A 15,857-nucleotide genomic window follows, 5' to 3' on the forward strand; every position below is an offset into this window, starting at 1 on the left:
GGCCTGGTCAAATCACATGCTGTATGGTTACATCTACAGTGGGGTTTTAGCTCAGATCTTAACTTCATTTTTGAAGTGAATCTCCATATTGTTCCCATTTACTGTGCTTTCATTCACATCACGGAGCAGTCTTGCAGCATGTAGACCAGATTTCTTTCAGATAAAACTAAACCAGAAGATGCTGTCTGTGAATGCATCTAGTAGATTCCAACTGCCAATGGACGTTTAGTCCTTGTGGTCCGAAGCTTACACAGAAGACCATTTTTTGAGGAAGGGAAGAGAATGAGGCAAGAGAGATGAAAGAGGAACTGAGGTAATTGCCTGGGAGGAAGTGACAGACACTGATATTTAGAAAACCAAACGCAGTTTTGCTGGTTATGGAACAAACGATACAATAACAATATACAAGATTTCTAAGCATTTTTATAAGTACATACTTGCAGTAAAGGCTATTTTACAAACACAGACAAATTTCTGAGCATAGCCATTGTTCCAATAAAAGCATAAACTTGACCTTAGGTGTTTTCTAATCTTGTTTGCTTCCTTGTAGTACAGCTTTTTATTCAAATTTTGCAGTGTTTGGCTTTTCTTGCACATAAGCAGTTCTTTTTCTGTTAAGTGATGCTGCATTCTTTAAAAAGAGAATAGGAAGTAAATTTCTACTAGGAAATTGTAAAGTCTGTGTGTTTTGTGTAGAAACTCTGAAAATCCATAAAAGCACATTACAAATTTGACTGCAGGCTGTAAGCTATAACTTAACCATTTAAATTAAAGTCATATTAACATTATGGAATAGCACTAAAGTCTTATCCTTCATTTTCCAAAACAGGCATTTGCAAGGTAGAGATGAGGAGAATTAGAGGCATAAGGAAGCATTCTTAAAAAGCTATTCTGAATAATTTTTTATCTACTGAATTGTAGTTGGCTGTTTGAGCCTCTCTGTACTACTGGCATCAAGATGAGGGTTATTGGTTCACTGCTCTTTCAGAGAGTGTTGTCGGTTGATGCTCTTCTGGAGCATTTAGCTCTCTAGCACTGGTAAGTGCGCAGACCTGGCTTGATGCCACTTAATGTTGGGTGCTGAAGACGGAGCAGTAAAATGTGGTATGGTTGCAGGTGCGGGGGAGGAGTTGTTTGGGGTTTGGTGGGTTTTGGGCCCTTCCCCCTGCCCCAGTGCAATTAACTGAAGGAAAAAATACTCTATGGCCAGAGTAGGCTGTCTCCTGTCATTTCATGTAATTTTGCATAAGCTCCCTTAAACTGAACTAGCCAGAATAGTTCTGAGCACTTTTACTGATAGATTGCTTTGTCTGCTGATGCAAATGTGGCCACTGGTAAGAGCTTCAAACTTGCTGCTCTGAACCCTGTAAAAAAAACCCTTGGTCTTTAGCATAGAAGGATAACAAGCCTTCAGCAGATCCCCAAGGGCTAGGTTTGCTTTTCCTATTGAAGAAGTTGGCAAGTAATTGTCTTCTCTCTCATGGATTGTGGGTTTTTAATGGTTTTCTTCCCTGATGATTCCTATTCATGACATTTGAAGACAGTCAGTTAAGCATAAAGTAGTGTGCAGGAAGATACAGTATATCTGTAGTGGACTTGGAATCGCTCAGAATGCATGCTGAGCAAAGGCCATGAGAGAGATGCACAGTTGTAACTGATCTTTAAGCAAAGGTCCTAATAGAAAAATGAAAGGGGTGAAAAATCTCTTTAAAATTTGGTCAGCAGGAAAGTTGTGACCAAATTTTTTGTGCTGTTATACAAATGCTGTGAAACTGATGTGGCTTTGAACAAATTTGGCCTGATTTGAAATATCACGTTTAATGATAAAGAGTATCTTGCATCTGCTATTGGAGGCGCACTGCGGCTGAAAAGGTCCTTTGTATTTCTTCCTGTGCTGCAGCTATTACTGTTGTCTAACTACCTTAAAGATCTGAATGTAGCTCCTTATGGACTATTTATACTTCTGAACGTTTCTAGGTAAAACTTCAAATTAAAAAAAAAAATCTATCTTTACTTTGGGACTGGAAGAAGCCATCCAGGTCACTTCCCTCCCTTGTAGGCAGTTTCAGGGTAACTAGTGCCCTCCCTCCCTTTTTTAATTGTTGCAATGAAGTCTTCAAATTAGAAGAAACACAGAGTTTTTGGGGGCAGATTTTTTTCTTTATCTGCTCTTTACTGAAATATCTTCAGTAGAACTGGTAGGAGAACTTCAGGAATGACAGGTTAAAATTGATTATTTTTAAAGAGATGATTTAACTGAAATCTTTAATTGACTACTCTTTAAATGGGTTCCCTTTCAGAAGTATAGATGAGTAGGTTTTTGGAAACGTTTTGACCCAGAAATGTGTCAACTTTTAGACTTTCAGGCTTATATCAAGCAGTGGAAATGAAACAGTTTAGGATCATGATGGGAGGATGGAGAAATCTAAGAGACAAGAGACTATCTTCCACTCTTCAGGCAGGAGAGCGCTGCTTTTCCAATAACTAGAATGTTAGCTAACAGAGAAGGATCCCCCTGCCCCCAAACTTTCCTAAGTAGTCAAGCGAAAAAGAAGAGCGCTCTGGTAGGGACTGCAGTGCTGCCTAGCAGATTGAGAGGAAGTAGGCTATTGCGGAGTATAAGCCTGGTAGGAAAAGTTGCAAGATATTTCCAGTTATGGCCAAATCTGTTGCCATCTCAATACCTGAACTATCTCTGGAGCAATTTAGGCTCGTAACTTAAGTATTAGGATGAGTTTAAAAAAAAAAAAAGAAACTTTCATAGAAATTTTGACGGAAGGGTTATGTTTTAGAGAGTGATAGTGTTAACTTTGAGGTTCTTATTTTCCAGTATGGGTCGGTTTAGATCAAACTCTAAAAAATAGTTTAGCCTGAAGTACATAATGTAAAGAGGATGTATGTTGCAATTGCTTATGGTGAGTTTGTTTTTGGGAGGAATATTCTAGGGAGGGCAGGGGGCTTGTTGGTGTATTTTATAATGCAGCTCAGTGCAGCTGAGAGATACTTTTGCTGAAATCTGAATCTTGCCTAAAACCATTTTCCACAGCATTCTGATTGATTTTTCTGTGGGACTATTTAACTTCAATATACTGATGTGACTAGTACTGCTTTCCCTGTATGTCCTTGTTTTCCCTCTTACTGGTCTGTTTGTGTTTTCAGTGTTGAGACGTTCCATTCAGAAGCGGTATAGATTGGGGCTGTCCCACATATATCTGTTATTTTCAAATAAAGCTTTTTTGTTGTTGTATTCAAACTTCCTTGTACTTAAGAAGTTTTTCCAGTTGTCCCTTGTCCCAATCTTCCTCCCTATCCCCCACCCCAAACCCAGTTATTTTTTGTTGATTGTGGTGTATGCCTGCATGCTGATTTACCTTTTGATGAGTATTCGTGTTTGAGATATCTCAAAGTGCAACATGACTGCTGTCTCTGGTTTCTTGCTTTTCATTCTCTTTCTCTTATCTTACTTCATGGGGGCCTTCATTTTGGTGATCTTGACTTGGCTGTTATCTTGCCCTTAGTACTTTTGAGAACTGAGTTCTAGATAACAGTACAGACTTTCAGATACAAAAATTTGCCTTAATTTTTTTTTCATTGTGATAAATTAAAACAATAGCTCACTTTACTAAAATTGTAAAAGCTTTCATTTTACAAGGATGTTGTACTACAGTGTCTTGTTTTAGCCATAACATTTGAATATAGCTAGGAAGAATCCAGAATTGCATCTTTCTTTTCAGATTTATTAGAATTTATTAGAATTGCAGTTCCTTACCTCATCTGGTAAGGATGAGGTATTTTTCGTATTGATACTAGTCGATTTTTTTGGCATGGCTCTTCTTCTGCTAACCAATCTAATGTAGCAAACTGTCTTTTTCTAGTCCTCCCTTGATCATTTTAATGTTGATAGGTCTCTAGCGTTACTAGCATGAAGTCCACTGAAAAACAACTTGAGCTACTGTCTCAAAGATCACTGATTAATTTGAGAGATTTTGCACTGGAACGTGGCAAGGACAATTAGCATTGCCAACCTTAATGGATAAAACACTGTATAGAAAACCACTTTTTAATGTGGTATATGAGTTGGTGTTAGACTTGTTTATTCCAAGATTTCTGTTTTCTTTTTTTTTGTAGCTCTTCAGTAATACACATCTTCAAAAACTGTGAATTTTAAATAAATATTTTCATTTTGGTACTGCACACTTGTTGCCTTTTTTCCAAAGCAAGTTACTGTGACTTTCTGGACAATGAAACTTGAGTACTTTTCATTGCAAAAACTTTGAAGAGTTTTTTTTACTTAATGAAAAACAGAACAAAGAGAAGGGGAGAAAATTAAATTATGCATTCTGTATGTTTTACATATATTATATATGTAAAACATATATATTAGCATATAAATATTATTATGTTTAATATTAACATATTAAACCTTTTAATTGGTTTCTCTGTAGATCTTTTTTCACTGTTTCATTGTTTTTTATAGATACTGGGATTTCCTTTCACACTATTTCTTAAAACAGTGGGCAACCTTTTGAAGATGCTTGGATGAGAAAGCTCAGTTGACACAGAGGGTGTCAGTTGCATAAATAAGTACAGAAATGATTATCCATAAATGTAAAGTATTTAAAGAGGTGAATTGGCATGAGGGGCATTTGTGAAGTGTTGCTGTGGTTTAATTAGGGGGAAAAAACGTGATCTAACAATAGTAGCTGCTCCCTTAGGCTGTAGCTCAGACTTTAACCTGCTGCCTGTGCTGTTGCTGAAAGAACTAATGGTGTTAGGCACAAATTGGATTAGTGTATGAATCTAGCTGAAGAGTTTTCTGGGAGCAACAAGAAAGGTTAGTCTTCAGTCAGGTTGCAGCATGACAAAAGAAAAAACTTTTGTCGACCCAAAGGGTGGCACGGAGGCTGAGAGTTCTTTTTTTTTTTTTTTAGTGGCAATACTGACTGATGTGATTTAAGTTTTCAGTCAGTTGTTACAGACGCTTGTCAGAATGAAGTTCAGTTCTATTGGATTTACATGCTTGGTTTTGGATAAAAATCTTTTGCATGTGAGTTAGCAACTGTGTTATGGGGGTTGTAATGAAGAATCTATGCTTGTTTTCGAGAGACTTTCCTCCTTACAGGAGTTTAAGCCCTCTGTAATTGGAAGAGCAGCCTACCCTATGGGAAACTTTATATTAAAAATATTAAATGAAGCTATATGTGAGTCAATTCTGTAGGATGTCATTGAAAAATATTCCTAGGTAAACGTTTAAAAATTGTATTTTGGGGACTCGGTGGCTAGCTGCCTGAAATTTTTGAGAGCTCGAGGGAGGAAGGCAAACTAGCACTGTTCAGCTGAAGTCACGCATCAGATTAGTTGCTGCTAATGAATGCATAACACTTACATTTAGATAACATGCCTTTGAGGCTAACCTCATGAAGTTCAACAAAAGGAAGTGCAAAGACCTGCACCCATGCGGCAGTACAGGCTGTGGGCCAACCAGCTTGAGAGCAGCTTTTCGGAGAAGGACCTGAGGTCCTGGTGGACAACAAGGTGAACGTGAGCCAGCAATGCACTCTTGTGGCAAAGGTGACCAGCGATGTCCTGGGCTGCACTAGGAAGAGCGTTGCCAGCCGGTTGAGACATGACCCTTCCTTTCTGCTGAGCACTCATGAGGCCACGTCTGAAGTGTTGGGTCCAGATCTGGGCTCCCAGTACAGGAAAGACGTGGACCTGCTTGCTGCAGCAAGCCCAGCAAAGGGCCACAAAGCTGATGAAGCAATGGGAGCGCCTTTCCTGTGAGACAAGGCTAAGAGAGCTGGGAGCGTTCAGCCTGGAGAAGAGAAGACTTGGGGGAATCTTATCAATGTATATAAAATATCTGATATTGGAGGGTGTCAAAATAATGGGGCCAAACTCTTCTCAGTGGTGCCCAGTGACAGGGTGAGAGGCACTAGGCACAGACAGAAACACAGGAAGGTCGATCTCAACACAAGAAAACCCTTCTTCACTGAGAGGATGATTAACGCTGGACCAGGTTGCTCAGAGAGTTGGTGGAGTCTCCATCCTTGGGGTTGGTCAGAATCTGACTGGACGTGGTACTGGAAACTGTTGTAGGTGACCATACTTGCGTGAGGGGGGTTGGACCAGATGATCTCCAGAGGTCCCTTGCAGCCCCAGCTGTTCTGTGAAATAATACTTTCAGATGAAGCACTGATTGGTGCTGTTGCCTAGTCCAGTGTAGGATGAAGACAAGTCTTTGTTCCTCATTTTATAAGTAAACTATCAATTTTATAAATAACATGTCATTTGGCATAGGCACAGTCTTGGGTTTAAATCGGTTGTTTAGGATGTGCATTTCAAGCTGGAGACATTCGTTGGGTTTGGAAATCTTGTATAAATTTTCAAGTGACTTTCCAAGTCTTCATTAAATGAGGGACTTTCACATGTTTTAAATTGTAAATAACTGTGTTAATCAAATTGGTCTTTCTTTGGACTTGCCACACATCATTAAAGCTTGGTTTTTTTTTTCTTTTTTTAATTATTATTTTTATTTTGGAGGGGCCCGGGGGAAAGACTCAAAGGCAAGTTCTTGAAGATGGCGCATGGGGAGTGGGAAGCTCTTTGCTGTGGAAGAGCAAGATAAGACTTTAACTTTCAACTCAGATTTTACAGTTCAAATGAACTGAAAATCTATACTGCTGCAAAGCTGGTATCCTAGTGTTCTGGCTGCTGGAACATAGAAATTACTGGAATATTTTATGTACTCCTAGCCCTACAAAAGCAAACAGCTTCAAAATCCCCAGTGAAACCCAGGGCCTTAGAATAGTATAAACATTGAAATAGGAGATTCATCGAGATTTTTGTTACATTTTATATTACCAAAACTAATTTAAAGGGATACCGTTACACTGTAGTAGAGGAGAAATAGCAAGACCGTTACACTGTAGTAGAGGAGAAATAGCAAGATTTTTTCTTTTTTTAGGTCTTGGAAACATACATTGCTGACAAAAATGCGGAACTTTTCCAAAGTTGCTAATTTAGAGGAAACTGACTATTGGCAAGTATTTACTCACCACTTTTGTGTTGCATCAGTGCCAGGCATAGTAGAAACCGATAGCTGACCACTCAGCAGACATTGAGAGAGAAGAGAGGATGTCAAACTTTCACTAACTTATCAAGTCAGTATTTTTTTTATGTTGCATTTGATTAACTGATGTAAGAACTTACATGAGAACACACTTTAAAACATGTGTTTTATTTTCCATTTGTCTAAACTTGTTGTATTACATCCTCACCTATGGCAAAGTACAAGCCCATGGACTACTTTGATTCTGCTTTCTTGGCTCTGGGCTGCGTCCTCCCTCATTGTCAGGAGTTGCAGAAGGAGTCCTGGTCGACTAATATACCTTTAGCAGTTAGCAGATGTTAGAAATTACTGGAAGGCATTTGCAGTCCGTGCAATTAGTCAATAGCAATGTACAGATAAAAATTTCATATCTCCCTCATCTTTTTTTTTTTTAATTCCTATTATTAGGGAATTTGATTGTACTCATTAGTGTATGTCTTTCCAGAGAACAAGCCTAATGCTGCAGCTTTATCGTTAGACGCATAATTCTTCCAACCCAAGAAACAATGTTCTCAGGTGTATACTTTCTTAGCCTAAGAGAGCTATTCTACTTCAGTGTCTTCCACATTTCCTTCCTATTCCCTCACTCTGTTTTTTTTTTTTTCATTTTGAACCAATATTTTTCTTCTTTTGTGAAGGCTCTTTATTTTGCTGTCTTTAAAGTCTGTGAAAATCCAAGGTACATGGTGGTTATGGGGTTTATCCAGAGAAGATTGTTATCCTGGCACTCTGCATTTTCAGTTGAATCCCTCAGCCCAGTTATTTCCCAAATCAGTTGTGTGTGCGGGTTTTCCATGTAGGTCAGTTTTGACAATGTTTTGTTGTTTGCAGTACCTTTGCAACTGCATTGCAGTGTGACTGTGGCTTGCTCAGCCATAGGAATTAGTTTTCCTTCAGCTAGCATAGAAGACAAAGCCAGGGTAAGGTTTGGCAGGCCTGGACTGTAACCACTAATTGTGTGCCTGCAATTGCTTGTGAGCTTGGATACTGAAGCCCCGGTTGTAGCATCTTAGCTATTGCTGGTACTGGATTTGGGTGTGGACCAAAGGTGGTGGTGGGGGGGGGTTCTCTGCAGTCAATGTTGAAGAACTCAGTGAAAAGAAAGATGTGATTTCACTTCCTTGATTTTAGTAGACTAGAACTTTTCTGTGCTGAAAACTCACTTCCTTTGCCTCATGTTCAATTAAATATCGTACCCTAGTTAAACGGCTACTTTGCAGACATACTGTTTATCAGGATCAAAGCTTATATAGGTATTAGAGCAAAAGTGACTTTTTTTTTTTTTAAGTGAAATGCCACAGACTTTCTTACTTTATGAACTCTCAATGCTTGTTTTGTTGCAGAAAGGAGATCTAGTGTGTTACATTTACATTTTACGTTTAATCCATCCTTTCTTTGGAAGCCTGTAGATTAGATTTACCTCATCTGTCTGGTGTTGACTTTCCTTCCTTATCCCACCCTCAAAGCCTTAGTGCCATAGTTAGCTGCGTTGCTTCTTGCCTCGCCATGATGCGTTATGAATCCTGGCGCAAGTAGCGGGTTGGGAGCAGGGGACCGTTTTGTTTGGCAGCAGCCAAATCCTAACCTGTAAAACTGCTGTTTTAATCCATCTCTTACAGAGAGCTAGAATTGCTTCTGCTTTAGTTGAAAATAATACTGTTTTTAAAACACTGCTTTGAATCTGTCAGAATATTCTTCTGAAGTCCTTCCCTTCCCTTCTTTTAATAGGTTTTCTGAATTATTTAAATGGCATCTGTGACCAAAATTACATGCTAACCGTCTGTCTCTAGTTGATGCCCTTAAATTTTAGATTGTGCTCAAGGACAGTTGATGAAACTGTGTTATTGTCTTGAATGTCAACGTTTTGTTGTTGTTGATGTTGTTGCTGATAGGCAAAAGCAAGTTTAGCTCCAGGATACCTCCCTACTATTTTGTCCCACTAGGATCAGCTTTGAGGATCTAACAGATGTTACTTCCATAACTTGAACTTGGAGCAGAAATTATGAAATGGTGGAGCTTCAGCTTTTTTCCCTGTATAAACATCTCTAAAACACAGTTAAATATGTTGCAAGATGTCACACAACACCGTCCTGTTTGAGACTGTAGATGTGTGGGAGGAGCTATGGAACATGGTGCTGTTTCCCCTTCCTCATTCCAATATTTTTTACTGTATGTCCTTGTACGTTTATCAAAATGTTAGTTCATATCTTGCAGAGTGCTGGAGACAAGAACTAGCTGTTATGAAAGGTTCTAAAATGAGACATGAGCTTCTTGTAGTCTCTGTTTTGTGGTCATCATCTGTAGTGACATTGCAGAGCACCTCTTCCCCTTTGAGAGCACTGTTCCATCCCACCATTCTGTATGTTTCAGTATTCTGTGTATTTCTCTTGCGCTTTCTGATTTGCTGTTGGCCTTTATGTTAATCCAGGGTCTCATATGCAACTTTGATTATTCATGTAGCTTCGCTTCTGTGTAAAAAGTGTGTGCTGCAGTGGCATCAAAGTCATTGGGCATTTGCATAAAGCTGCAGGTGCTGAAATGCATGTGTACTATGAATTGTATGGGATGAAAGAAGATGAAATGCATTATTCTTATGCCTCCTGACAAGCTCCCCCACCCCGTAAATACCGATATGAAACTGATGAGGTTATATTTTAAGTAAAGACTGTCAAAATAATTAGAACCTGCAAAATGGGGAAAAAAACACCCCAAAACTAGGTCATCTGTTAGAACTAAAATACATATACAGGAAGTTTACACCAACATGTATTCAAGTTAGAGAGGAAAAACACCGTTTTTTTTTTTTACTGGATTTGATTTCTTCATAATAACTTTGCCATGATATGTCTGTTTATGAGGTCATCAGATGTACTAAAAGTCTCTGCCTTCTTGAGTCTGAAAAGAAATGTGGTGTTGGATATCTTCCTTACGATAACCAAATAAAGTATCTTGAGTTTATATTTTAGCTATTAATATTTTAAGTAGCTCTAAATACTGACTTCTGTTCTGCAGTGGAAGCTTTGAAAAAATAGTGCAGTTTGTAGGAAGTGTATTTACTGTTGGATGTCAGATTTTGATGGCTTGTCTCCAGTAAGCTACTAGCTACAGTAGGATCAGGTTTTTCTCTTGGCCACCACAGCTGTTAGCAATTAACACATCTTCTGACTCTAAAGTTCAAACCATTCTAAATTAATAGATATGGTGAATGAGACTGGTTCCTGTTCTTGGTGACAATACATGAAGCACACTTAGAGCAATTTAACTGAAGTCTTTGTTTACGATACTGTGATTGCCAAAAGTCTTTGCTTTGCAAGTAGGTGGTTCCTAGGCATTCTCTTAGTCCCACTTGGAAAAGCAACTTTAAATTCTTACGTACAAATAGCGTATGTGGTCATGTTCCCAACTATGTAATTGTCACAGGGCATGAACATTGAGTACTATTTCACTGGTAGAGAGCCGAGTAATTGTTGATGAAGAGTCTGCAAATAAACTTCTGGCGAGATTGACAGGAGTAAATTTTTTTTTTTTTTTTAATAAAGAGGTAGAAAATGCTAATAGCTTGCAGATAGCACACTGAGATAACTAACAACTTTTTGGCTATCTAGAGCGTGATATGTTTAAGGAACTCTCAGATGAGCTCATAAATCTAAGAACGTAAGTCATGTTTACAAGTTCAGTGGTTAGATTTTAGAAAACAAGATCCTAAAAATACTAAATTGGAAACGATGGAAAACTGGTCCTGGATTTTAAAGAGCAGCGTGGTAGCCAGAAAATGCCATGTGTTGCTTTATCAGGAAATGTAATATATGAATGAGAAGGTGGTGCTCTCCAACAGGAGTTATGTGTGAAAGTGGAAATCAGGTTGGACTGTTTATGCAGTTCTCTTGTAGAAATGTGAATAAATATAATGCAGAAATGGAGGAGATTGGGAACGTGGCACATTCCTAAAGTGACAAAACAATAAATGGTGAAAAAAATCATTAAGTTTTAAAGATAACTTGATTCCTGTTATCAGAGCAAGGACATGCTGACATGCTTCATGTTGAAACTTCTTTGTAATGGTGAGATCATAACCTGTTTGGATAGAAGTTGAACTGGGGGGAAAAAAAAACCTGAGCACTTCCAACTCAGGTGTGGATAGATTCTGTAACTAGTTATCCCAGAATAGGGTTTTATTCACTTACAGGGAGTGACTTGGAAATGAAAGTAAAAGTTTGTAGGTTGATTTATGTAGATGAGTTGAGAACCTGGTTTTAAAAAATTAAATAAAAACACCTTTGGAGCACTTCCACACGTCTCCCTCCATCTCCATGACCTGCAATTAATTACTCCTGTCAATTCTGTATGCTTAACTGTTTTAATGTTATGCTGGACACTATTTACTGGGGTTTGTAGACCACTCCAGTGGTTCCCAGTGATCTTTTCTAACCTAAAAATGTGTGCAAGTATATAAGTTTAATATGAATCTCTCCCCACCCTCCTCTCCTGGCAATGTTACATCTAGTCTCCTTTCCATTTAGGAAAAGGAAAGTACTTGATCAGTGTTTCCTTCACTGAAGGAGAAGAAATTTAGCTCTCCAGGGTTAAGTTTGTGATGTACAGTGTGCCATCTGTATAAAAATGTTATTTGTCAACAAATAGTTGTTAACTACAGTATGAGAAAGGCTTCAGTGTTTGTACAGCCATTTAGAAATTCATAGTCTTGAAAAGTTGGAGCTTTTGATTCCAATGCTAGTTGTTACAGTCTCACAAAAGGTCTTATCTTTCCTGAAACTAATAGGAGCATATTAATAAAAGCATGTGCTTATTTCTACGAACAGGTGTGCCTAACTGTGTATCTGGACATGACTACAGAGAAAAATAGCTTGAGAATGTTGAAATTTTGAACCATTAATTTGCTGTTAGACGTGAGACCCAAAGTAATGAAGAACTTTCTGTTTATTCGGGAGGACTTGAAGCATACATGAAACATAATGGGAGAGGACGTGGTAAAAGCAGTCAACACTAGTCAGGCACCACAAATAATAGTAAAGTTCTTGGATTCAATAATAAAGTTCTTGGATTCAGGATTACCCTGCAAAGAGAAACTACTGTATTTTTTTTTTTCCTGAAACAAATGCATTTTATGCTGAAACCAGAAAACTCAGGGTAGCTCTGAAAATCAGTCACTCTAAATTAGGCAACTAGAGCTAACTGTGCCTTATGATGCACATGTGTGTTTGCAAGCTACTACTGCTTAAGTGGTTTTGTCATCTTGCAGTCTTAGGCAGTCTTGTAAAATGATGAAGGTGCAAAATCTCATTGGAAATGGTTACTAAGACTGGGAGGATGCATTTTATTGTGGATCTAGCTTTTTGTCGTGTTAAGACAAAGTAAATTCAATTTGTTTTCTTTATATTCCTGTGTTTTGCTGTAGAATTCATAGCCCAGCCGCTCTTGTGAAGCTGCATTCCAAACTCTTTCAGGAAGGAGAATTTGGGTTCAGCAAGCTTCTACATTGGAAAAACAATATGTATCTATTTTTTAACATATTTCTTCTAAAATTAGAATATTTTAAATATTTTATGTGCAAAAAGGTGACTAGATTTGGTCAAATACGCTTACAGTTTGTCTTAATTCTGTTTCCACTGTAGTCAGCAGAGAAAACTCTCTTTTGATTACAGTGGAAGCAGAGTGACAACTACTTGTGCAATATTGAAAGGTTCAGTTATGTTTTCTTTTTCCTGTGGTTTCAATATAAATGTTTTATTTGATATTCTAGCTATAGCTAGAATATCATCGGAGGTGTCAACTATAATACCATCTAATGCACAACTACAGCCTGGATTGGCTAACTCTTCCATGTAATGCTTCAACTGGTAGCAGTTAACACTGTAACAGTTTAAAGTTGGTATGGGCACATGTATCTAGGAGGCTGAGCACCTTTGAGAACAAGGTTGTACGTGAATGAAGTTGGCATACTTGACTTTTCAGTGACATCAGCTCAAAACTGCCTTCTCATCCTTACTGCAGTAAGGCAGGGGGGGAAAAAGCAGATACGCCAGGGCTTTGCTGCTTCAGTAATTCAGGAGTAAATCTGTATGGAAGGCTACAGCTAGCTGCCATCACCATTTAGGCTGAGCTGCTGATTTTTCATCAGATGCTTTTGAAAGTTCAAAAATCTTGTTTCCATATGTTGAATTTCAGTGGCAACTTGGCAAGCAGTGTAATCTTTGGGAAGAGTGGTTGTTCTGTGTGTGTTCCGCTTTAAAGTTTGTAAAGTATCATGACCAGCATAAGCCCAGTAGGTGGGAGGAGGAGAAGGGCCAACTTTTTGTATATTGAATCGCTCCTAGAATCTAATACACAAATGTTTTGCTGCAGCCCATAAATCTTTCTTTATTAATGCAGTAGAAAACCTTTTGAGAAGTTACGATCAACTAAAAAGTAATCTTCACTGAAAGAATATGAGCTACAGCTCATACAGTACATTGCAAAGCTAGAGCCCTCCTATCGATGGGGTTTGGTAGAGTGGACTAAGTAACTCTTCAGTTTAACTTGAATGATATGATATGTGTATCTTGAGCATAGTTGTGAGCTGATGATTTAGCTTCAAAGTGACTGCAGCTATGAGTTTGGAAATCTGAGCTTTTTAGGAGCTTCTCTCTGTTGCAAATTTAATAGAGAAGCATTTGAACTGCAGCTGACCCTGCTCTGAAGACCTTACAAGTTCAGAGTAGAATACCTGCATCTTTTACAGTCTGCTACTTGCAGGCACTGTGTTTACCAAATAGTTCTGAAATGTGCAATGCATCTGGCCACAGAAAAAGGCAAAATCTGTCCTGGTCACAATGAAATGCTTATCAGCAAACCTGTCCCTTCTAGCTCACATATGGCTGTCATTTTCGGGTTGGTGTTCCCAGCAGTGCTAGCTTGAGGTTATAATTTAGAGTAAAAGTCTCCTTGTTCCTTGACTGATGTGGCCTGTCTCTCCACCGTAGCCAGTATGTGCTTGATGGGAGATTAGCTCATCTGTCAGGCGGGGTGGGGTTTGAAGTGCTACTAATCCTGTAGGCAGCCTACAAGAGCTCTAGTTGCAACATTTCATCAGCTGCTAATCCACTTACTGTACTGCTAATCAGATTGCACCGTTCAATACAGCGGAGACTTTGAGCTCCAAAATTGTAATTGAGATGGCTGATGCGCATGAACTAGCTCGTATATGAAATCAAGCCAACTATTACAGTGGAGATAAGGTCTTGTCCACTAAGATTCCTAACTAACAAGCGCTAATACGAGCATTTTGTTTCATAACTCTTATTTACTCGTGTTTCCCCAGTACGTTTATCTTGAGACAAATCTTGGAGCTTTTTTAGTTTAGCTTTTAAATTAACCAGTAGCTATCTGAGGGTGGGGGAAGTAGTATGTTTTTTTCCTAAAGGAGTAGGGGCAGTGCAGCTTGCTTTCTTCCCTTAGAAAAAGCTTGCCAACAGTAGTTTGCATCCAAATTCATTTGCTTATGAGCAAATTTCTCTCGCACTGTCTCTGTTTAGGTCTAAATAGCACAGCATATAAAACTTTAAGAACAGGAAGCATGATTATTATATACCTTTTTTTTTATGCCAATGTGAATTGTGATGTTGAAGTAGTTTCTTTACAATAGAAAAACAGCTAAAAGACTTGGCTTTTTAGATACTGCAATAAGTGGTTAATCTGAAATTCTTCTTGTTCCTGTCTTTGTAGAGCTATAAATGGGGAATACTTTTTGCTGTGGGATTCATAACTGTGTTGACTGGATTGTCATGGAAATAATCTCTCTAGGTCTTTTAGCAAGGCTACTGTATTGTTGCTCACGAACAAATTGCCAAAAAACAAACAAAAAATCCAGCCCCTTCCACTGCCCCAACAAAAAAATGATTTCCATGCAAATTACATAGTTTTGAAATTTCATTTTAGCTCTTGTGGCTTTGGTAATTGGACCAAAATAATCTTGATCTTTCTCCCCCCTGTCCTTTACAATGAGATCCTCAAATAATACTTGAAATAAAAGAGTGTGTCATGATGGAGAGTAGTACCAGGAAAGTAGCTAGTTTATAAAGTTTCATGTGAATAATATTGTCTTGGTGTATCTTGGCAGAAGGAAGAGAAACCCTAAATGCGTTCCATACTTAACAGCTTCCTAAATTCTGATCTGAAAAATAAATGTCTTTAGAATCCCTCAGTGACAGTTTTTTCTGTATAAAATATTCATGTTTTTCCTTGAAATTGAAAAATATTATAGATTCTGGAAACCTCAGAAGGCGGAGAAAGTTTTCAAGTGCTACATTTTAAGAGTATTTGAAGTATAGATTTAAAATATTTATGCTGTGTGTGATACTTCTGGTTTTACTGCAACTATTTTGTTTTCTTCTAGGTGAATCTGGACTGGGAAAATCAACATTAATCAACTCATTATTCTTAACAGAATTGTATTCCCCAGAGTATCCAGGTCCTTCACACAGAATTAAAAAGACTGTACAGGTATGTGGTGGGGGGGGACCTGCAGCTTTAGCAATATAACTTGTAATTTAGTGACCCGGGCAATACAGTTGCAACACAAGTACCTTTGTTTAACAAAGTTCAGTCATAATTTGAAACTCTTAAGAAATATTCAGTAAATGTTGATTGGTGTTGTGGAACTTGTAGCCTGTGGAAGTGTGGGATCCCTGCGGTAAGGTGCTTTGTTTGCTGCCTGTAGATGTCTAGAAGCATCACGTGGATGCCGTCC

The 15,857-nt window shown here is 38.3% G+C and overlaps 1 protein-coding gene across 2 annotated transcripts in view; it reads left to right on the top strand.

Moving 5' to 3' along the window:
* SEPTIN7 (septin 7) overlaps positions 1 to 15,857 on the top strand; it is a 63,819-nt gene that overhangs the window by 19,039 nt on the left and 28,923 nt on the right. For both annotated transcript variants that reach the window (XM_068935888.1, XM_009679683.2), the window contains exon 2: positions 15,504 to 15,610. In XM_068935888.1, coding sequence (XP_068791989.1) covers positions 15,504 to 15,610 — 107 coding nt within the window. The remainder of the gene's footprint in view (positions 1 to 15,503; positions 15,611 to 15,857) is intronic.

Source organism: Struthio camelus, chromosome 2 (assembly GCF_040807025.1).
Source record: "Struthio camelus isolate bStrCam1 chromosome 2, bStrCam1.hap1, whole genome shotgun sequence".
In the NCBI taxonomy this organism is placed as follows: Eukaryota; Metazoa; Chordata; class Aves; order Struthioniformes; family Struthionidae; genus Struthio; species Struthio camelus.